This window comes from Ranitomeya variabilis, chromosome 4 (genome assembly GCF_051348905.1).
Source record: "Ranitomeya variabilis isolate aRanVar5 chromosome 4, aRanVar5.hap1, whole genome shotgun sequence".
Lineage (NCBI taxonomy): Eukaryota > Metazoa > Chordata > Amphibia > Anura > Dendrobatidae > Ranitomeya > Ranitomeya variabilis.
Window position 1 is genome coordinate 739,805,810 of NC_135235.1, and position 23,757 is coordinate 739,829,566.

General features: G+C 48.0%; 1 protein-coding gene across 2 annotated transcripts in view; it reads right to left on the reverse strand.

The window, feature by feature from the left end:
• LOC143768034 (uncharacterized) overlaps positions 1–23,757 on the reverse strand; it is a 47,433-nt gene that overhangs the window by 14,543 nt on the left and 9,133 nt on the right. Inside the window, exons 1-6 of one of the 2 annotated variants that reach the window (XM_077256688.1) lie at positions 21,808–21,894; positions 21,118–21,267; positions 20,812–20,988; positions 20,606–20,729; positions 20,425–20,522; positions 11,142–11,232 (exon numbers count right to left, since the gene is read on the reverse strand). In XM_077256688.1, the coding sequence (XP_077112803.1) occupies positions 11,142–11,232; positions 20,425–20,522; positions 20,606–20,729; positions 20,812–20,988; positions 21,118–21,195 (568 nt within the window). In that variant the 5' untranslated portion in view covers positions 21,196–21,267; positions 21,808–21,894. Of the gene's footprint in view, positions 1–11,141; positions 11,233–20,424; positions 20,523–20,605; positions 20,730–20,811; positions 20,989–21,117; positions 21,268–21,807; positions 21,895–23,757 lie in introns of those variants that run through there. The other variant, XM_077256687.1, reaches the window with a different exon arrangement.

The following is a 23,757-nucleotide window of genomic DNA, read 5'->3' on the forward strand; positions in this document are numbered from 1 at the left end:
GGCTGGGTAAAGCTGTACAAATCAGGTCAAAAATGTGAAAATAAGGGTATAAATTCCAGGAGTGACCCTGAAGGGCTCCTAGTAGAGTAGCCCTTCCTGACAGTGGAGTTTGGCACCCTAGAATCGATATGGCACCCCCACTCCTCGTCGGCTGTCCCTCCTGACCCTCAAGTGTCCCTAACAGCTACCCACGCCCAAACCCAACACCATTCACACAAGGCTCTAACTAACTCAAAAAATTGCAAAAAATTCGATAAATATCGAACTGCGGCCTTAAAATGTTTTTTTTACTATTTCATGATTACATTAAGTCACCCTCGATACTCAGGCCAATATAAATGATAAGTTAGATAGAGACTTACTGCATTAGCACCTGATAACCCAATATGGGTCCCATTAGATATTGAGGTCACCATTGATATCACAGACATGCATACTGGGTGAATCAAAATCAATATCAACAAAACGTTGGTTTCATAGTCTCATCAAAATGCCCTAAAAATAGGGACAAATTAATGCCTCACTGTTGCGGAAAAAGCTTGCTAAATAAGCCAAAATAGGTCAAAGGTCACAGCCATATTGGACTCAGTGTCCACATACCAACAACAGCACAGTCTGGTGCCATAGTATTCAAGTCATGGTTCATAATGAAGTAAAATATCTTGCAAAGAAAACCATAATAGGTCACTTATCTGGATCATATATAGTCATTTGTCCCAGTGTTCTAGTCCCGTCCCTACGCGTTTCGCCCTCTCCCATAGGGGCTCATCAGAGGACTGTAGATAGGAGCACGCCGAAGTGGCTGTAGTGATGAATGATAGATGTGGATTCCTCATCCAGGCCAAGGGTGAATGATCTGTCACCAAGTGAAATGGTCGACCGAGCAAATGATAGAGTAGGGACTCCAAGGCCAACTTATTGGCCAGGCACTCCTTCTCCACTACGCTATAATTTTTCTCGGCCGGGGCGAATTTCCTACTTAGGTAAGTGACCGGATGCTCCTCTCAGTCCAACTCCTGGGACAGGACTGCTCCCAGGCCCACGTAAGAGGCAACTGTCTGCACAATGAAGCATTTCTGAATGTTGAGGCTAATGAGGAAGGGCTATCTGCACAGCGCCACCTTCATAGATTGGTTCCTTGGATCCCAGGCGGAGGAAGCGTACCATGACTGACTTCTTTCCCTTGAGGAGATCGGTAAACGGTGTGGTTCTCCCCAAAAAATTAGGTATAAACCTATGGTAATACCCAATGATACTGAGAAACACTCTCACCTGTTTAGTGGTCAAAGGTCAGAGCCAGTTCTGAATGGCCTCGATTTTATTTATTTGGGGTTTGATAACCCCAGTACCGGGCTTCCTTGAGCCCTACCTCACATTTCTTGAGACTCGCCATCAAGCCCGTGGCTCTGAGCGAATCTACTACCGCTTGTACCTGGGACAAGTGGGTATGCCATTCAGTACTAAAGATGATAAAGTCATTCAAGTACGCTGACGCATACTTCCGATGGGATTACAGCACTATATCCATCAGCCTCTGGAATGTGGCAGGATCCCCATGTAGTCCAAAGGGCAAGACTACATAGTGGTAAAGATCCTCTGGTGTTATAAAGGCGGTCTTTTCCTTTGCCGACTCCATAAGAGGCACCAGCAAATAACCCTTGTTCAGATCGAACATGATAAAGCACTGGGCCTGACCCATTCGCTCGATCTGCTCGTCCACCCGGGGCATTGGGTACAGGTTGAACTTCGACACCTCATTAATTTGCGGAAGTCATTACAGAATTGCAATGATCCGTCTGGCTTCGGGATTAGCACAATTGGGCTAGCCCAGTCACTCTGGGATTCTATTACTATTACTCCCAGTTGGAGCATTTGTTTTACCTCACTCACGATGGCTTTTATCCAGGCCTCGGGCACACGGTACGGTTTCATTCGTAGCCTTACGTGTGGCTCGGTGACAATGTCATGCTGGATGACAGAGGTATGACTGGGTAATCCCGAGAATACATCTGCATTCTTCTGTACCAATTACAGCACCTCACGCCGCTGTTTCGAGAGGGTGTCTCCCATGTTTACCTCTCCCTGCGCCTCTGTCGGAACTGACATCGGAGGGGCCCCAGATGATCCTTCTGGAGTCACCTCCGTAAGCATACACTCCTGGTCCTTCCACGCTTTTAACAAATTAACGTGATACAATGGTTCGGGTTTCCTTTTTCCGGGCTGGTAAACTCGGTAGTTTACTTCCCCCATTTTTTCCCTGAACTTCATACGGCCCTTGCCACTTGGCCATAAGCTTGCTTTCAGTGGTGGGCACCAAAACCATCCCCCGATCTCCTGCTTTAAAGGAAAGGGCCGTGGCCATTTTATTATATGCGCGGCACTGTGCTGCATGAGCATCCAATAAATGCTCTTTTATAATAGGCAGGATGGCTGCAATCCGGTCCTACATATTAGCCACGTGCTCAATGACACTCGTATGTGGATAAGGGTTCCTGCTCCCATGTCTCTGTGGCTATGTCCAGCAGACTCCTACGATGCCTGCCATACAGTATCTCAAAGGGCGAAAATCCCGTGTAAGCCTATGGCACCTCATGAATGGCGAACATCAAGTAGGGCAACAACATGTCCCAATCCCTTCCATCTTTGGAGACTACATTCTTCAACATGGACTTGAGGGTTTTGTTAAAACGCTCGACTAGTCCATCGGTCTGAGGGTGGTACACCGACGTAAGCAACTGTTTTATCTTGAGGAGCCTGCACAGTTCCTTCATCACCTTGGACATGAAAGGAGTCCCCTGAACAGTGAGGATCTCCTTCAGTAGCCCAAGGCGACAGAACATGGCAAACTCACAGACGATAAGCTTAGCCGAGGTGTGCCGAAGCAGAATGGCCTCTGGGTACCGTGTGGCGTAGTCTACAACTACCAATATGTACAAAACCTGCAAGTAACAAAATGAGCAAAAAACCCTGCTGTAAATAAGTAAAAAGCAAGTGCATGTAAATAACTCAGGGTACTTAGTAATATGGTTTTTGATCAAAAATACTATAAAAGCCATCCCACCATTGTTAAGGTGCCCTGATCGGGACAGTCCTATGCTGTCTAATATTAAAAACCTTATCATGTGTCAAAGTTGACCTTAGTGTGTAAATAAGGGCAGACAAAAAGGACCAAATCCCAATCTATGGACACCAGATCAGGGCACCTTAATGATGGTGGGATGGCTTTTATGCAATATTTGATCAAAAACAGTATTACTAAGAACCCCGAGTTACTTGCACTTGCTTTTTACTTATTTAGTTACAGCAGGGTTTTTTGCTCATTTTGTTTTTTGTAGGTTCTGTGCGCTTTATGGCCAATGTGAACATGCGTTTATGTTCTGCATGTATATCAAATTAATCCAAGCTCAATTTTTGTGTTTTTCTTTGACTACTAATGTGTTGGTGGCCCCAGGCAGATTTTACTATTGGCCCTACCAGATCCATCAATCTGCTCAAAAGGTACCTCTATAATGGGCACAGGCTACAATGGACTCTGGTAGTTTGCGGTGGGTGAGGTTAGTTGGCACTCTGAACACGTACCACAGTACTTCTGGACTTCAGCGTAGAACCCAGGCCCAAAAAAATAACCCAAGTATGCGCTCCTGCGTCTTTATGGCCCCCAAATGCCCTCCCAGCATGTGGGGGTGAGCCATGTCGAGCACCGCCCGACGGTAGGATTGGGGCACTACCAGTAGTTCAACCACCTCATCCTGCATTTTATCAACCCTGTATAATAAATCCTGGTTGATCGCCATATGTGGGAACACCAACTCTGCACCCGGTTGCTGAGCCACCCCATTAACTTTGATTACTCTGTCCAATGCCCGGGTCAGAGTGGGATCCTGGAGCTGAGTTATCCAGAACTTACCAGGGGACACTTCCAGCTTGGGGATCAGTCGGGTCTCCTCGACCTCTCCTGCCAATACCTCTAGGGGAAACCTATAGCGGTTACACTCTGTCCCTAGGTTGGCGACCCCCTACAGCAGGTATCCCTGACTCGGTAACTTTAGGTTCCGCGCCCGCAATAACATAAACCCTGGGAGGGTTAACCCTATTCTCCCACCAGAGAAGGGGTAAGTCTCTTCCCAATACAGTCCCATACGGAACAGTCTTTACCACTCCCACCACGTCTTATCTCTCCACACAGGGTGGAAAATGAAACCTCCACAGTTGGGTACTCTCGGAGTTCCCCATGTAAGCATACCACCCCCACCTTCCATCCATTGGGATTGTCCACAGCAACAAGGGACCCATGTACCAGTGTCTCTAAGCATCCCAAGTCCCAAAGAGTGTCCGTCTGGTATCCACTAGCGAGTACCATGCACAGCTGGGGTTCGGTATTGACAGTGCCAGTAGGTGGCGGGGCAGACTGGCTGGGCATACATGGACACTCGGTGAGTAAATCCGCAGTCCATGGGTTCAGCTGTCAGGGGGCAGTTGGCAGTCACATGTCAGGGCTCTGGCACCACCAAAACTTGATAGCTGTGGCGTGACTGTACCTTGGGGCAGACTTAGGAGACATGGAACTGCTGTACTTCTCCCCTTGGGATACCCCCTCGGTACGGGCCCGGTCCTGATTAGCTCCTGTAGAGGGACGTGGATTTTTCCCAGGCTCCTGGGTTAGTGGGGCCCGACGTAATAAGCCGTGTCCCATATAAAATCCTGAGTGGCTGTGTACCGCTCAATCAGTCCCACCACCTGGTCCAGAGTGCCTGGGTCCCCTTGCCCCACCCAACACTGTATGGCTGCTGGTAGAGTCCTCACCAGCTGGTCGACCACCACCTTCTCCACCATGTGGGCCGGAGACAAAATCTCAGGTTGGAGCCACTTTTTTTACAAGCTACATCAAGTCATAAACCTGAGACTGGGCAGTCCGGGCTTCCACAAAAGTACAAGAAAACTCCCATTAGGCTCTCACATAGGTATTAACTCCCAGTCGGGCAAGGATCTCACTTTTTAGCTTGGCAAAGTCCTGGGCGTCCTCCCGACTGAGGTCAAAGTAGGCTTTTAGCGCGTCATCGCTCAGGAAAGGAGCCACCACTTTGGCCCACTGGGACAATGGCAGGTTCTCCCGCTCTACCGTGCGCTCATAGACTGTGAGGAAACCTTCCACATAGTCTTCCGGACTCAGTTTCCTCAGAGTGGAGCAGACCTTGCCTCGGCCTCGCGACGTTCTGGGGTCGGCGCTGGAGGTGCCTCACGCAGGGCTGCAATTTGCTGCAGCAACAGGTTATTGGTCTGCTGCTGTGTGAGGACCAGCTGCCTCAGGATTTCCTCCATTTTGTCCGCAGGCCTGGGTTGCAGTGTGGCAGGCCGAATGACAGACATGCAGCTGGCGTATGTAGGCTGAGCTTCTGCATCTTGCTCACCAAGTTGCATACGCCAAACTGACACCTAAACTCTTCCTGCAGGGTTTTTCTAAACTGGAATCTGGGCCATTTATAAGACCAGGCCTGGAGGAAACGGACCGGCACCACTACCTTCCTGCAGTCCGTTTCAAAAATAAAAGCCCATAAAGGGTTTTCCTGAACAATGCCTTGGTCAAATAGCTTGACCATAAACCAGGCCAATGGAAGCATAAACCAGGCCGGGGGAAAGCTTATGCTAGGATGGGGGAAAGCATATACCAGGCTGGAGGGAGCATAAACCAGGCCGGGGGATGGCATACACCAGGATGGGGGGGGGGGGGGGGAAGCATACACCAGGATATGGGAGGAGCATACACCAGATTGGATCACTATATACCGGGATATGGGAGAATGTACTAGGCTGGGGGGTGGGGGTGGGGGGGGGGGGGGAGGGGAGCATATACCAGGCTGGGGGAGCATATACAAGGACTAGCTATTGATCCAGTTCTATTCCCGGGTTGTGAGCATTTTTATTGGTACATTTTTGTTCTATGTTAAAAGGAACGTGTCACCAGAAATAACATTGTTAACCTGCAGATATGCAGTCAATATGCAGGTTAACAGTATTATTGTGCTGCCTGGTACCCGCACGCAGCTGAATGCAGTGAGGAGAAAATTATCTTTATTCTTAGCAGTATGGTCATTTCAAAAAAGTTTACTCATTTCTGCATCAAGATATGGGTGATAAAGACACACACACGGTGTGTCTTTCAATGGTTTGCTGCACGTGAGACGTAGGACAACCAGGGAATGCACGGACACAGCAGTGCTCGAGGAAAAGAAGAGCAGGACCTGGCAGATCACGTAACGAGACAGAAGGATGGTGCGGGACAAGCCGAGGTCGGTAGCCAGATGGGAGCGCAGGACAAAAGAACAAGACAGAGAATGGTCAAAGACAGGGCCAGGGGTCAGAACTAGAGAGTACAGAGCGGCACCGAATCAAGAGGCAGAAACAGAGTCTAAGCCGGGTCATACACTGGATACACAAGCACAACGATATCAGAACGATAACCTGGGTCAACTAAACCCGGGTAAGCAAAAGTATCACTGCCACAGAACCAGGCCAGCAGCAGAGCTAAATAGCCTTCACTGAACCAAAGAGAGGCTAAATAAGGTTAAACCCTACCTGACCAGGACGGGAGAAAAACCCCGTCCTGTGTCATGACACGTGTTAATCCTTACCAAGGGAGCTCATACAACAAAACACATCATGTAAAGCAGGGTATCAATAATCAATGGTGTCCAGAAGGTAGAAAAACACCTTTGTACATAGAAGAACTTCATATGCTGTCATGTCACGAACCATGACCGGGGCCGGACTGGGACAAAAAAGCAGCCCTGCCGCACAAACCCCACATACTATAACCCTCCCCCCACCCCCGATCCGTGGATTTTGCTATACTTTGTCATGCACCTCACTCTTCTTAAAGGAGTTATTTTAAGAGCCACATGTGAATGGCGACCACAGATCCATTTACATGGTGCTTTTTAGAGCTCCATTTCTCAGGATCATGGGGGTCCCAGCAGTTGGACCCCGGAAATTGGAAAGTTCTCAGGATAGGGGATTACTTGGGATAATACATTTTCAATGGATTTTCCAATATATCTACTATATAATTGTCTAAGGGGTACTTCCGTCTGTCTGTCTGTCACGGATATTGGTCGCGGCCTCTGTCTGTCATGGAATCCAAGTCGCTGATAGGTCGTGGCAAAACAGCCCATGTAGTATATTGCACAGCCCACGTATATAGCAATGTGGGCATGATATCCCTGTAAAAAAAAAAAAGAATTAAAATAAAAAATAGTTATATACTCACCTTCTGCTGGCCCCTGGATCCAGGAAGCGGTTACCGATGCTCCTCGTGCGCTCCGGTCTGAAGAGTGCTTTGCGGTCTCGCGAGATGGTGTGCAGTGTATATATGTGCAGTGTATATATACAGGACAGGAGGAGTGGTACTGTGCAGTGTATATATACAGGACGGGAGGAGTGGTACTAAGCAGTGTATATATACAGGACAGGAGGAGTGGTACTGTGCAGTGTATATATACAGGACAGGAGGAGCGGTACTGTGCAGTGTATATACAGGACAGGAGGAGTGGTACTGTGCAGTGTATATATACAGGACAGGAGGAGTGGTACTGTGCAGTGTATATATACAGGACAGGAGGAGTGGTGCTGTGCAGTGTATATATACAGGAGGAGTGGTGCTGTGCAGTGTATATATACAGGACAGGAGGAGTGGTACTGTGCAGTGTATATATACAGGACAGGAGGAGTGGTACTGTGCAGTGTATATATACAGGACAGGAGGAGTGGTACTGTGCAGTGTATATATACAGGACAGGAGGAGTGGTACTGTGTAGTGTATATATACAGGACAGGAGGAGTGGTACCGTACAGTGTATATATACAGGACAGGAGGAGTGGTACTGTGCAGTGTATGTATACAGGACAGGAGGAGTGGTACTGTGCAGTGTATATATACAGGACAGGAGGAGTGGTACTGTGCAGTGTATATATACAGGAGGAGTGGTACTGTGCAGTGTATATATACAGGACAGGAGGAGTGGTACTGTGCAGTGTATATATACAGGAGGAGTGGTACCGTACAGTGTATGTATACAGGACAGGAGGAGTGGTACTGTGCAGTGTATATATACAGGACAGGAGGAGTGGTACTGTGCAGTGTATATATACAGGAGGAGTGGTACTGTGCAGTGTATATATACAGGACAGGAGGAGCGGTACTGTGCAGTGTATATATACAGGACAGGAGGAGTGGTACTGTGCAGTGTATATATACAGGACAGGAGGAGTGGTACTGTGCAGTGTATATATACAGGAGGAGTGGTACCGTACAGTGTATATATACAGGACAGGAGGAGTGGTACTGTGCAGTGTATGTATACAGGACAGGAGGAGTGGTACTGTGCAGTGTATATATACAGGACAGGAGGAGTGGTACTGTGCAGTGTATATATACAGGAGGAGTGGTACTGTGCAGTGTATATATACACAGGACAGGAGAAGTGGTACTGTGCAGTGTATATATACAGGAGGAGTGGTACTGTGCAGTGTATATATACAGGACAGGAGGAGTGGTACTGTGCAGTGTATGTATACAGGACAGGAGGAGTGGTACTGTGCAGTGTATATACCGTATTTTTTGGACTATGAAAACTTTTCCTCCCAAAGTGTGGAGGAAAATGAGGGGGGGGGGGGGGGGAGGGTAATGAATATTCATTTCTTTTTGGCATCCTGGTATGACTGGCCCTATCCCTGGTATGCAGGCTTCCATCAGAAAGTATTAAAAAAAAAAACAACACATTACACTTGCCTTCCTCCGTTCCCTGGCAGTGTCCTCGCATGGCAGGGACATCATGTGCTGCTCACAAGCAGAGCACAGCTGGCGGAATACTCACCGGGACTGTGCGCACAAAGACCAGTGAGTATTCATTGCTCTTCAGTAGCGCGCAATCATTTCTTTTAAGTATCGGCACAAGTGACCGCCGGCAGCAGCAGGAAGCCGATGGCTGACACCGCGCGCTACTGAAGAGCAAGGAATACTCACTGCTCTATGTGCGCACAGTCCCGGTGAGTATTCCGGCAGCTGTGCTCTGCTTGTGAGCAGCACATGATGTCCCTGCCATGCGAGGACACTGCCAGGGAACGGAGAAGGCAAGTGTAATGGTTTGGTTGTTTTTTTTTAGTCTTTTCCAATGGGACCAATCATACCAGGATAAGGAGGGGGCCAATCATACCAGTATAGGGATGAGGGCGATCATTCCTGCCAGGATAAGTGTGTGTGTGTGTGTGTGTGTGTGTGTGTGTGTGTGTGTGTGTGTGTGTGTGTGTGTGTGTGTGTGTGTGTGTGTGTGTGTGTGTGTGTGTGTGTGTGTGTGTGTGTGTAATATATACATACACATATATACACACCCACACACACATGCAGTTCTCAAAAGTTTACATAATCGGGCAGAATTTTTGCTTTCTTGGCCTTTTTTCAGAGAATATGAATGATAACACCCAAACCTTTTCTCCACTCACGGTTAGTGGTTGGGTGAAGCCATTTATTGTCAAACTACTGTGTTTTCTCTTTTAAAATCATAGTGACAAAGCAAAACATCCTGATGACCCTGATCAAAAGTTCACATACCCTGGTGATTTTGGCCTGATAACATGCACGGAAGATGACACAAATGGGTTTGAATGGCTACTAAAGGTAACATCCTCACCTGTGACCTGTTTGCTTGTAATCAGTGCGGGTGCATAAAAGCTGAGTGAGTTTCTTGGATCCAGACAGACTCTTGCATCTTTCATCCAGCCAATGATGTTTCTGGATTGTGAGTCATGAGGAAGCAAAAGAATTGTCAACAGATCTAAGGGAAAAGTAGTTGAACTGTATAAAACAGGAAAGGGATACAAAAAGATATCCAAGGAATTGATAATGCCAGTCAGCAGTGTTCAAACTGTGATTAACAAATGGAAAATCAGGGGCTCTGTAAAAACAAAACCACGGTCAGGTAGACCAGCAAAAATGTTGTCCACAACTTCTAGGAACATTTTTCGGGATGCAAAGAAAAACCCACAACTATCAGCGGAAATACTGGAAACTAGTGGTGTGGCTGTTTCAAGATGCACAATAAGGAGACACTTGAAGAGAAATGTGCTGCATGGTCAAGGCGCCATAAGAAAGCAATTACTGCACAAAGTATCTCGCCTAAAATACGCATAACAGCACAAAGACAAACCTCAAAACATCTGGAACAAGGTAATTTGGTGATGAGACCAAAATTGAACTTTTTGGCCACAACCATAAATGTTACATTTGGGGAGAGGTCAACAAAGCCCATGATGACAGGAACACCATTCCTACTGTAAAGCACGGAGGTGGATCGCTGATGTTTTGGAGATGTGTGAGCTACCAAGTCACAGGAAACTTGGTCAAAGTTGAAGGAAAGATGAATGCAGCACGTTATAAGCAAATACTGGAGGCAAATTTGCAATCATCAGCCTGGAAGCTGCGCATGGGACATGCTTGGACGTTTCAACATGACAATGCTCCTAAACACAAGGCCAAGTCGACCTGTCATTGGCTACAGCAGAACAAAGTGAAGGTTCTGGAGTGGCCATCTCAGTCTCGTGTCCTCAATATCATTGAGCCACTCTGGGGAGATCTCAAGCGTGCAGTTCATGCTAGACAGCCCAGGAATTTACAGGAACTGGAGTCTTTTTGCCAAGAAGAGTGGGCAGCTTTACCAACTGAGAAAATAGAGAGCCTCATCCACATCCACAAAAGAGTTCAAGCTGTCATTGATGTTTAAGGAGGCAATACATGGTATTAAGAAATGGGGTGTGTGAACTTTTGATCAGGGTCATTTAGATATTTTGGGTTGTCATGATGATTTAAAAAGAGAACACAGAAGTTTGACAATAAATTGCTCACCCAAATACTAACCATGAGTGGAGAAAAAGTTTTGGTGTTAGCATTCATATTCTCTGAAAAAAGGCCAAGAAAGCAAAAATTCTGCTGGGGTATGTAAAGTTTTGAGTATAAACGTATTTCTTGTTGACCTCAAAACGGTTTGGCTTCTCACTTGACTGTCCTTCCAGGACCGATACGGACACTAGAAATTCAACATATAATTACAGTAGAATCTGTGACTTCTCTGCATTTAGTGGTTACTACTCACCTGGGAAGTCATATGTAGGAATCTCCTCATTACACAGCTCATCACCCATCACAAATGTCTCTGTAGTATTAATATGGGTCAGATCTTCACCCTGAAACAAATATTGTAAAAGTCACAGACAGATGGAGAAGTCACATCTATCATCAGCTCTAATCCTGGTGTCTCCACCGTTCTCATTACACAAATATAAAACATAGAAATAAGATTGACCAAACAATACAAGTCTTCATTGTTCAACCAACACAACCCCTTTGTATACCAGAAAAATGCCCAAACCCCATAACCTCCCTCTCCAAGATCACTGAAGGGGGGCTTAATTGTCTCCTCTCCAAATCGCACCTCACTACCTGTGCGCTTGACCCCATCCCATCTCCTCCCCACCCTCACCACCACACTTATCCGATCCCCAACCCACCTCTTCAACCTATCACTAACTTCTGGCACCTTCCCTTCTGCTTTCAAACATGCCACAATCACACCTATCCTTAAAAAGCCAACCCTCGACCCAACAGCTATGTCCAGCTATCGCCCAATATCGTTGCTTCCATTCACTTCTAAACTCCTGGAGCAGCACGCCCACACTGGACTTTCCTCCCACCTCTCATCTAACTTGCTCTTTGACAATCTACAATCTGGTTTCCACTCCCATCACTCAACTGAGACAGCCCTAACCAAAATCACTAACGACCTACTTACAGCCAAAGCTAACGGACAATACTCTATACTCCTCCTTCTAGACCTGTCTTCTGCTTTTGACACAGTTGACCACTGCCTCCTACTACAGATCCTCTCCTCCTTTGGCATCAATGACTTCGCCTTATCCTGGATCTCCTCATACCTTTCCAACCGCACATTCAGCATCTCCCACTCCCACACCACCTCCTCATCATACCCTCTCTCTTGGAGTCCCCCAAGGCTCTGTTCTAGGACCCCTACTCTTCTCAATCTACACACTTGGCCTGGGATAACTCAAAGTCCCATGGATTCCAGTTCCACCTTTATGCTGGTGACACTCAGATCTACCTTTCTGGCCCAGACGCCACCTCTCTGCTGTCTAGAATGCCGGAGTGTCTATCAGCCATATCCTCCTTCTCCTCTCGCTTCCTCAAACTCAATGTGGACAAATCTGAACTCATCATCTTTCCTCCATCCCATAGATCTTCCTTACCTGACCTATCGCAATTAGTGACATCACACCTTCCCCCGTACAGAAGTCCGCTGCCTCGGAGTAACCCTTGACTCTGCCCTGTCCTTCAAACCGCATATCCAAGCTCTTTCCACCTCCTGTCGCCACCAGCTCAAAAATATCTCCAGAATCCATCCTTTCCTCAACCGTCAATCTACTAAAATGCTTGTGCATGCCCTCATCATCTCCCGCCTTGACTACTGGAACAACCTTTTCTGTGGCCTCCCTGCTAACACCCTTGCACCTCTCTAGTCCATCCTTAACTCTGCTGCCCGACTAATTGATCTCTCTCCTCACTACTCCTCCGCTTCCCCTCTCTGCAAATCTCTTCACTGGCTCCCATTCCCTCATCGTATCCAGTTCAAATTACTAATACTGACCTACAAAGCCATCCATAACCTGTCTCCTCCATATACAGTTACGTCCATATATATTTGGACAGAGACAACATTTTTCTAATTATGGTTATAGACATTACCACAATTCATAAACAAAATAATTCAGGTGCAGTTGAAGTCCAGACTTTCAGCTTTCATTTGAGGGTATCCAGATTAAAATTGGATTAAGGGTTTAGGAGTTTCAGCTCCTTAACATGTGCCACCCTGTTTTTAAAAGGGACCAAAAGTAATTGGACAGATACAATATTTTTAAATAAAATGTTCATTTCTAGTATTTGGTTGAAAACCCTTTGTTGGCAATGACTGCCTGAAGTCTTGAACTCATGGACATCACCAGACGCTGCGTTTCCTCCTTTTTGATGCTCTGCCAGGCCTTCACTGCGGTGGTTTTCAGTTGCTGTTTGTTTGTGGGCCTTTCTGTCTGAAGTTTAGTCTTTAACAAGTGAAATGCTGCTCAATTGGGTTGAGATCAGGAGACTGACTTGGCCATTCAAGAATATTCCACTTCTTTGCTTTAATAAACTCCTGGGTTGCTTTGGCTTTATGTTTTGGGTCATTGTCCATCTGTAGTATGAAACGACGACCAATCAGTTTGGTGGCATTTGGCTGGATCTGAGCACACAGTATGTCTCTGAATACCTCAGAATTCATTCGGCTGCTTCTGTCCTGTGTCACATCATCAATAAACACTAGTGACCCAGTGCCACTGGCAGCCATGCATGCCCAAGCCATCACACTGCCTCCGCCGTGTTTTACAGATGATGTGGTATGCTTTGGATCATGAGCTGTACCACGCCTTCGCCATACTTTTCTCTTTCCATCATTCTGGTTGAGGTTGATCTTGGTTTCATCTGTCCAAAGAATGTTCTTCCACAACTGTGCTGGCTGTTTTGGATTTTTTTTGCAAAGTCCAGTCTAGCCTTTTTATTCTGGATGCTTATGAGTGGCTTGCACCGTGCAGTGAACCCTCTGTATTTACTTTCATGCAGTCTTCTCGTTATGGTAGATTTGGATATTGATACGCCGACCTCCTGGAGAGTGTTGGTCACTTGGTTGGCTGTTGTGAGGGGGTTTCTCTTCACCATGGAGATTATTCTGCGATCATCCACCACTGTTGTCTTCCGTGGGCGCCCAGGTCTTTTTGCATTGATGAGTTCACCAGTGCTTTCTTTCTTAGGATGTACCAAACTGTAGATTTTGCCACTCCTAATATTGTAGCAATTTCTTGGATGGGTTTTTTCTGTTTTCGCAGATTAAGGATGGCTTGTTTCACCTGCATGGAGAGCTCCTTTGACCGCATGTTTCTTCACAGCAAAACCTTCCAAATGCAAGCACCACACCTCCAATCAACTCCAGGCCTTTTATCTGCTTAATTGAGAATGACATAACGAAGGGATTGCCCACACATGTCCATGAAATAGCCTTGGAGTCAATAGTCCAATTACTTTTGGTCCCTTTAAAAACAGAGTGGCACATGTTAAGGAGCTGAAACTCCTAAACCCTTCATCCAATCTTAAGGTGGATACCCTCAAATGAAAGCTGAAAGTCTGAACTTCAACTGCATCTGAATTGTTTTGTTTAAAATTCATTGTGGTAATGTCTATAACCAAAATTAGAAAATGGTAGTTACTCACCGATAACAGTGTTTCTCTGAGCCCATGACGGCACCACGGAGAGAGGGGATCCGCCCTCCAAGGACAGGAAACATACAGATAAAAAGGCGGTACCTCTCTCCCGCATCAGTTGTTTACAGAGCATGAAGGGAATATCAGGTTAATAGTTACAAATGTTTCAATATTACTAAACCTTAATAAAGATAACGCGTGCTTAGTGCTTATATATTTAACTAAACATTATAAAAGTGTGCACACCCACGCGTGAGGGAGGGAATGTACAGGTGCCGTCATGGGCTCAGAGAAACACCGTTATCGGTGAGTAACTACCATTTTCTCTGTCCCCCATGACGGCACCACGGAGAAAATTGCAGAGACTGTACATTAGGGAGGGACTACCGCTTCCAGAACCCTTCTACCAAGGGTAAGGTCTGAAGAAGAAGTTAAGTCCAACCGATAGTGCTTAAAGAAGGTTGAGGGTGAAGACCAAGTAGCCGCTCTACATATCTGGTCAATTGAAGCGCTGGCTCTCTCTGCCCAGGAAGCCGCCATCGCTCTAGTTGAATGAGCTTTAACCTCCCCTGGAACTGGCATCCCGCTTGAGGTATACGCGAGGTTGATGGCATCTCTGATCCATCTTGCCAATGTACCCTTGGAGGCCTTTTTGCCTTTCCGAGGGCCCTGAAAACACAAAAAGAGATCTATCCTCCCTATACTCCCTAGTAGCTTCCAGGTAATGGATGAGACATCTTCTAACATCCAATGTGTGTAATGATTTTTCCCCCTCGTTTTTAGGGTTTGGACAAGAGGAGGGAAGGGAGATCTCTTGGGATCTATTGAATCGGGAAGCCACTTTTGGTAAATATGCCGGATCTGTTTTTAATACCACCCTGTCATCCAATATTTGCGTGAAGGGTGGTCCGGCTGACAAGGCTTGTATGTCACTAATTCTTCGGGGTGAAGTAAGGGCTACCAAAAGGGAGGTTTTGAAGGATAGAATCTTTAAGGGAAGTTCTTGTAAGGGCTCAAAGGGGGTTTTAGTTAGGGCTGTGAGGACCAGATTTAAGTCCCACTGTGGGGCCCTTCGTAAGGGTAGAGGTCTAGATCTTTCTGCCGCCTTAACGAATCTGGAAACCCAATGATTCCTTGCTAGGTTGTAGTTAAACAGTGCCCCTAGTGCTGCAATATGAACCTTCAGTGTACTTGTGGCTAGGCCTTTTTCTAGCCCATTTTGTAAAAATTCCAATACGGCTTTAAGCGGGATTCCCTCAGAGACTCTAGAACCTGAGGAAGAGAGGAATTTCTTCCAAATTTTACCATATTGTTTGGTAGTTGTTAATTTTCTACTTTTCAGGAGGGTTGATACTAAACCTTGAGAAAAGCCTTTCTCTATTAGTAACCCCCTTTCAAATTCCAAGCCGTCATGTGTAAACTCGCTACCTGCGGGTGTGTTACTGGTCCCTGGAATAGGAGATTGGGCAGATCTGGGAGTATCCAAGGGTCTGTTATAGACATTCTTCTGACCCAAGAAAACCAAATTCTTTTCGGCCAAAAAGGGGCAATTAATATTACCCGGGCACTGTCCTCCCTTATCTTCCTCAGAACCGCTGGTATCAATGAGATAGGGGGAAACGCATAAGCCAGTTTGTGCTTCCAAGGGGTTAGGAAGGCGTCCAACGCCACCGGGTTCCCTGCTGGGTTTATGGAACAAAAGGTGGTCACCTTCCGATTTAGATTGTTTGCAAAGAGATCTATTACAGGAGTTCCCCACTTCTCCGTGATCTGATTGAATATGGACTGGTTCAACTCCCATTCCCCTTGTTTTAGGCAGAACCGACTTAGGTAGTCTGCCTTGAAATTGTCCACCCCTTTTATGTGAAGGGCCGTCAAGGATGCTAAATTGTTCTCGGCCATCTGTAAGATTGAATGTGTCACTTCCATCAGTGATTGAGAGTGGGTGCCTCCCTGATGGTTTATGTAGGCCACTACCACCCTCTTGTCCGAAAATAATCTTACATGATGAGAGCGAAGGGGGGTTAGGAATTCTGTAAGTGCGAATTTCACTGCTAGTAGTTCCTTCATATTGGAGGATACTGCTTTTAAGTCGTCTGACCATGTCCCCTGAGCCACTAGATCGTGTAGGTGAGCCCCCCAACCCATGGGACTTGCGTCTGTGGTTACCACTTTTGACACCGGGATTACCCATGGAAGACCGCGGCCCAGATTGCTCTCCTTTGTCCACCAATCTAGTGAGAGGATTGTGTTTGACGAGAAGGTGAACTGACTTTCTAAATTTCCTTCCAGAGAAATTTCCTCTGCTAATATCTGCCATTGGAGTTCCCTCGTATGTGACTGGGCCCATTGGACCGCGGAAATGCAGGCTGTCATAGACCCCAGAAGAGACATTGCTTCTCGAAGCGATATAGAGGGGAGTTCCCTTGGCCGGGACACTAATCCCACTATCTTTTGGATTTTCTCTTGGGGTAGGCGACACTCTTGGGAGATGGAATCTAGCGTGATGCCCAGATATTCCTGAATCTGTTTCGGTATTAGCCTGGACTTTTTTAGATTTAGGAGCCAACCTAAGTTTTCTAAAGAGTCCATTACCATCTCTAGTTGGTTTTTGCAATGCTGGGGAGAGTTGCCTATCACCAGGAAATCGTCTAGGTATGGGTCGATTAGGGTGTTTTGTTTTCTCAGATCTGCCATGACTTCTGCTATCAATTTGGTGAATACCCGTGGGGCTATCGCGAGACTGAAAGGGAGAGCTGCAAACTGAAAATGCTTTACAATCCCTTCGATTTCGATTGCCACCCTGAGGAATTTTTGGAAGTCTCTGTGAATGGGGACGTGGTAGTATGCGTCCTTTAAATAGAGTACTACCATGAAACAACGCGGAAACAACATTTTGACTGCTGTTTTTATTGTTTCCATTTTGAAAGGATCCACAATCAGGTGCTTGTTTACATTTTTTAAATTGATAATTGTCCTGAAAGACCCGTCTGGCTTCTTCCTGAGAAAAACCGGAGAGTAGAACCCTCTCCCTCTTTCTCGGAGAGGGACTTCCAGAAGAACCCCTTTGCCTAGCAACGTTGGGACTTCCTGTTCCAGAGCTATTCGCTCCTGCGGAGAAGCTCTCTGAGATGTTACCAGGAAGGACGGCTGAGGAAAAGTGAGGAATTTGAACTTTAGTCCCGATCTTATCAAGTCTAGAATCCAGGCGCTGCTGGTTATCTTTTCCCAGGCTGAGAAAAAGAGGGACAATCTTCCTCCCACCTGGGGCGAAAGTTCATTGTGAGGGTTTTTTGGTATCGGTGGGGCTTTTGTTGAATATAAACCCCTTATTTTTGTTCTTTTTGTCTTCCCACCTGTCCTGTGTTCTAGGGGGTTTTCTACGGTTGAATCTCTTACTCCGAAAGGGACGTTTGTAAGATGGATATGCCAGGATGGGGAAGGACTTCTTTTTGTCCCCTGCCTTTTCCAGAATATCATCCAGAGTGGTGCCAAATAGAAATTCTCCTTCACAGGGAATATTACAAAGTTTAAACTTTGTTTGGAGGTCATTTGAGCCAGAGGGCTCTTCTAGCTGCATTGGAGAAAACTGCTGATCTGGCCGTCAGCCTGATAGAATCTGCCGACGCATCAGCCAGAAAGGCGGCAGCCCCTTTCATTACTGGCAAGGTACTTAATATGCTGTCTCTGGATGATTTTGCTTTGAGTTGAGATTCTAGCTGATCTAACCACACCATTAGGTAGCGGGAAGTACAAGCCGCGGCCACTGCTGGTTTTAGACCCCCTCCAGCTGCTTCCCAGGAACTTTTTAGAAAAGCATCCGCTTTTTTGTCCTTTAGGACTCCCATATCCTCAAAAGGTAGGGCAAATTTTTTTGACGCCTTAGCAATGGCTACGTCTAATTTGGGAGCTTTTTCCCAGAAGGAGCATGTTGGGTCCTCGAAAGGATATTTCCTCTTGGGAGTAAGCACGGCCTTCCTTACAGGTTTTTTCCACTCTTTATTAATTAGAAGCTGTATTTTATCATTGAGTGGAAATACTCTTCTTTTTTTCTGCTCAAGTCCCCCAAACATAATATCTTGGACTGTTTTTTTAGGGTGAGAATCAGTTAGTCCCATGGTGCTTCTGACAGCTTTAACCAGGGAGTCCGTTTCTTTTAATGGGAAGCAACTACGGCCCCCCCGAGAAGAGGACGATGATGAAGATGATGAGGAATTTGAAGAACTCGAACTAATCTCCCCGCTACCTGTGTCACTGGAGTCAGATATAGGGGATTTGTGTCTGATCTTTTTACGTTTTTTATCCTCGTGGAGAGATTTAATGGTGTCTTCCACCTGAGTTTTAATTAATGATTTGAGCTCTGTAGCGAACCCTGGAAGCCCCTCGCAGAGTGTTTCCTCTATACAGGATTTACACAACCTCTTTTCCCACATGGCAGGTAAATCTTCTTTACAAAGTGCGCAGATCCTGTGTTTGGACTTCCCTGAGCTTTTCTTTCCCTAGGATAAGCAAGAGAAAAGGTAGGCTCTATTAGCCGGAGCATTCACGGAGATCACTCACCACCTGGTGTACCCTCAGTACCGGCTGTGGATGGTCCATATCGACTATGGGATGCTCCTTTGATCCGGATGCAGCACTAGAATTCTTGCTGTGCTGGGATCCCGACCGTGCTCCAGCTCCATGCCGCTGGTCATGAGAGGTTCCTTTCCCCTGCTGCCGGCGTTTCTGCTGCTGCGGTATCTGCGGTTGCTGTGCTGGTGAACCCTGCACTTCAGGGTCACTCATGGCTGCTGGGGAGCACTGGCTGGACTCCATTAGAGCAACCAGCCAGTGAGGCAACCGCCATTAAGTACCTTAGTGAAACACGCTGCCGATTCTCTCGCGCGCCCCCGTCGGGACCATCATGCATATCGCACCCCGCTGTGCGCACTCGTCCCAGCATGCCATGCGCCGCCCCAGCAAGCCCCGCATGCCCTGCGCCATCCAGCAGGCAGTGCGGCACCCGCGCATGCGTGTTACCCGTCAGGAAGCCCGGCTCCATGCCGCTGATGCTTCCTGATGCGGCCGTTAAGGCGCGCATTATCGCGCCGTGTTCCACCTTTGGAGGGACCCCTCACAGTGGTTTTGCGGGTTTATGCCACCTGGAACCCCCACGTGCAGTGAGGATTCCACCTAGGAGCCGCAACGCTGCTGCTGCAGCTCCCCGCTCACCCTAGAGACCTACTGATCCCAGCGATGGCGCTTCGGGTGGCCCAGCCTAGCCGAGGCAGGGAACCCCCGCTGCCTGAACCGGTCTGACTGGCCCCGGAATCCAACGACGATCTAAGGTAAGATCTGCTGCAGGTTCCCATCAAGGACAGGAAACCAAACTGATGCGGGAGAGAGGTACCGCCTTTTTATCTGTAGGTCTCCTGTCCTTGGTGGGCGGATCCCCTCTCCCGTGGTGCAGTCATGGGGGACAGAGAAAAATGTTGTCTCTGTCCAAATATATATAGACGGAACTGTATCTCTGAACTAATCTCCCGATATCTTCCCTCACGTAATCTCCGGTCCTCCCAAGACCTCCTTCACACTTATCCGCTCCTCACCCAACCGCCTCCAAGACTTCTACAGAATATTCCCCATCCTCTGGAATTCTTTGCCCCAACACATCCGACTATCAACCACATTCGGCTCCTTCAGACGGAACCTGAGAAAACACCTCTTCTAAAGCCTACAGCCTGCGCTAACCCCGCTGCCTCTTCACCACTATTGAAGCTACCGCCTCACCAACATCGGAGCTCCTACAACCCTCAACCTATTGTCTCCTTCCCCACCATCCTGTAGAATGTAAGCCCGCAAGGGCAGGGTCCTCACCCCTCTGTATCAGTCTGTAATTGTTAGTTTGCTTACTGTAAGTGATATCTGTAACTTGTATGTTACCCCTTCTCATGTACAGCACCATGGAATCAATGGTGTAATAATAATAAATAATAATAATATAATACTGGTGGATAAAACAAGACTGAGCACAAGACCTTCACAGCCGTCTACACATCATAGGGGAGATCTCATGACTCCTTCTCTCCATCTACCTGATGATCCTGAGGAACATTGGGATCTTCTTGGTTACAGTCTTGTGGAAGAAGAGGACGGGGACATCTCTCTGGTGTTGTCTTCTTACTAAATAGATCTGGAGGAAACACATACAGGGACTGAATTCATTCTTTACATACAGATAATTATAGGCCGTGTGTATTTAGTCCTGTCTATTACCTGGTGATTTGAGGGGCTGAGGAACCTCCATCATGACGTCCTTGTACAGATCTCTGTGTCCTTCTAAATACTCCCACTCCTCCATGGAGAAATAGACGGCGACATCCTGACACCTTATAGGAACCTGACACATACAATGATACCGTCATCCCCCGATCCCTTCATAGCGTTACTGCATAATGTCCCAGCATTCCCAGCAGTGTCACCTCTCCAGTTAGCAGCTCAATCATCTTGTAGGTGAGTTCTAGGATCTTCCGGTCATTGATGTCCTCATGTATCAGGTGAGGTGGAGGCCCCGTGATTGGGCTCAGGGGTCTTCCCCATCCCTCAGACACAGGGTCCTGACAGCGCTCACTAGAGGTCTTCCTCACTACTGTGTAATCCTGGTTATGGAGAGACACAATAATAAATCTCACTACAGACATTTCCCGAGTCCTCACCTCTCCAGTTCTGTCCATCTGCTATTCCCATAGATAGGAATGATGTAATGTGACGTCATCAGAATCTCTCACCTCTCCAGTAAGCCGGAAGAGGATCTCTAGGGTGAGGTGTAATATCCTCTCCGCCATCTTGTCCCTGTCCATGTCCATCCTTGATGGATAAATCAGGAAAATTCTCTTCTATAGAAGATCTTCACTGAGAGGATCCGATATTGTAGAGGCCTGAATGAGAAGAAGAACCGAAGGAACATCATAAATAATGACTGGAGCAGTGATTCCAGTGTAAAGCCGTAATCTGTGGATGTGATCCTGTATGACGCCGGAAAAAGACTAGTGAGCAGTGTATTTTTCTGGTGGCCATTATTGAGCTCCAGTCTGAGGACTGGAGGAGGTTTGGCCTGAATGCTGCTCTCGTCCTGTGAACACGGACATATTAGATTATTTAGGGATATTCTCTTATCCAAAGGAAGATAGCCGCCCCCACCGATCACCAATGAAATAGCACACATCGCGCTGTTTTCACTCCCCTGTGCAGTGGATTCGGGACCTTGGGCATGCGCACACCACTACGCCACCAACGGAAAACTAAGCAAGATCTGGGGGAAGACACCACGCCCTTTTGACCAGACCAGCCTGATTGACAGGCGAAAACGGCTACTTTGGTAACGTATTTTGGCAGCATAGGTGGGGAATCGGGGTCCACAAAATGCACTATTGTAAAGCACAGCTCAGGCCCTATTTAACAGTATTTTTATCTCATACCGAAAAAACGGGGTGACAGGTGCCCTTTAATGGGACGTTACTACTGAAATCACGCTGATTGTCAGCTGCCTCCAGCTCAGACCTCCACCCGCAGAGCCACACTCCACATAGAGAATAATGGAGCCTCCAGCTCCGACCTCCACCCGCAGAGCCACACTCCACATAGAGAATAATGGAGCCTCCAGCACCGACCTCCACCCGCAGAGCCGCACTCCACATAGAGAATAATGGAGCCTCCAGCACCGACCTCCACCCGCAGAGCCGCACTCCACATAGAGAATAATGGAGCCTCCAGCACCGACCTCCACCCGCAGAGCCGCACTCCACATAGAGAATAATGGAGCCTCCAGCACCGACCTCCACCCACAGAGTCACACTCCACATAGAGAATAATGGAGCCTCCAGCACCGACCTCCACCCTCAGAGCCGCACTCCACATAGAGAATAATGGAGCCTCCAGCACCGACCTCCACCCGCAATGGAGCCTCCAGCACCGACCTCCACCCGCAGAGCCGCACTCCACATAGAGAATAATGGAGCCTCCAGCACTGACCTCCACCCGCAGAGCCACACTCCACATAGAGAATAATGGAGCCTCCAGCTCCGACCTCCACCCGCAGAGCCACACTCCACATAGAGAATAATGGAGCCTCCAGCTCCGACCTCCACCCGCAGAGCCACACTCCACATAGAGAATAATGGAGCCTCCAGCACCGACCTCCACCCGCAGAGCCGCACTCCACATAGAGAATAATGGAGCCTCCAGCACCGACCTCCACCCGCAGAGCCGCACTCCACATAGAGAATAATGGAGCCTCCAGCACCGACCTCCACCCGCAGAGCCGCACTCCACATAGAGAATAATGGAGCCTCCAGCACCGACCTCCACCCACAGAGTCACACTCCACATAGAGAATAATGGAGCCTCCAGCACCGACCTCCACCCTCAGAGCCGCACTCCACATAGAGAATAATGGAGCCTCCAGCACCGACCTCCACCCGCAATGGAGCCTCCAGCACCGACCTCCACCCGCAGAGCCGCACTCCACATAGAGAATAATGGAGCCTCCAGCACTGACCTCCACCCGCAGAGCCACACTCCACATAGAGAATAATGGAGCCTCCAGCTCCGACCTCCACCCGCAGAGCCACACTCCACATAGAGAATAATGGAGCCTCCAGCTCCGACCTCCACCCGCAGAGCCACACTCCACATAGAGAATAATGGAGCCTCCAGCACCGACCTCCACCCGCAGAGCCGCACTCCACATAGAGAATAATGGAGCCTCCAGCACCGACCTCCACCCGCAGAGCCGCACTCCACATAGAGAATAATGGAGCCTCCAGCACCGACCTCCACCCGCAGAGCCGCACTCCACATAGAGAATAATGGAGCCTCCAGCACCGACCTCCACCCACAGAGTCACACTCCACATAGAGAATAATGGAGCCTCCAGCACCGACCTCCACCCTCAGAGCCGCACTCCACATAGAGAATAATGGAGCCTCCAGCACCAACCTCCACCCGCAATGGAGCCTCCAGCACCGACCTCCACCCGCAGAGCCGCACTCCACATAGAGAATAATGGAGCCTCCAGCACTGACCTCCACCCGCAGAGCCACACTCCACATAGAGAATAATGGAGCCTCCAGCTCCGACCTCCACCCGCAGAGCCACACTCCACATAGAGAATAATGGAGCCTCCAGCTCCGACCTCCACCCGCAGAGCCACACTCCACATAGAGAATAATGGAGCCTCCAGCACCGACCTCCACCCGCAGAGCCGCACTCCACATAGAGAATAATGGAGCCTCCAGCACCGACCTCCACCCGCAGAGCCGCACTCCACATAGAGAATAATGGAGCCTCCAGCACCGACCTCCACCCGCAGAGCCGCACTCCACATAGAGAATAATGGAGCCTCCAGCACCGACCTCCACCCGCAGAGC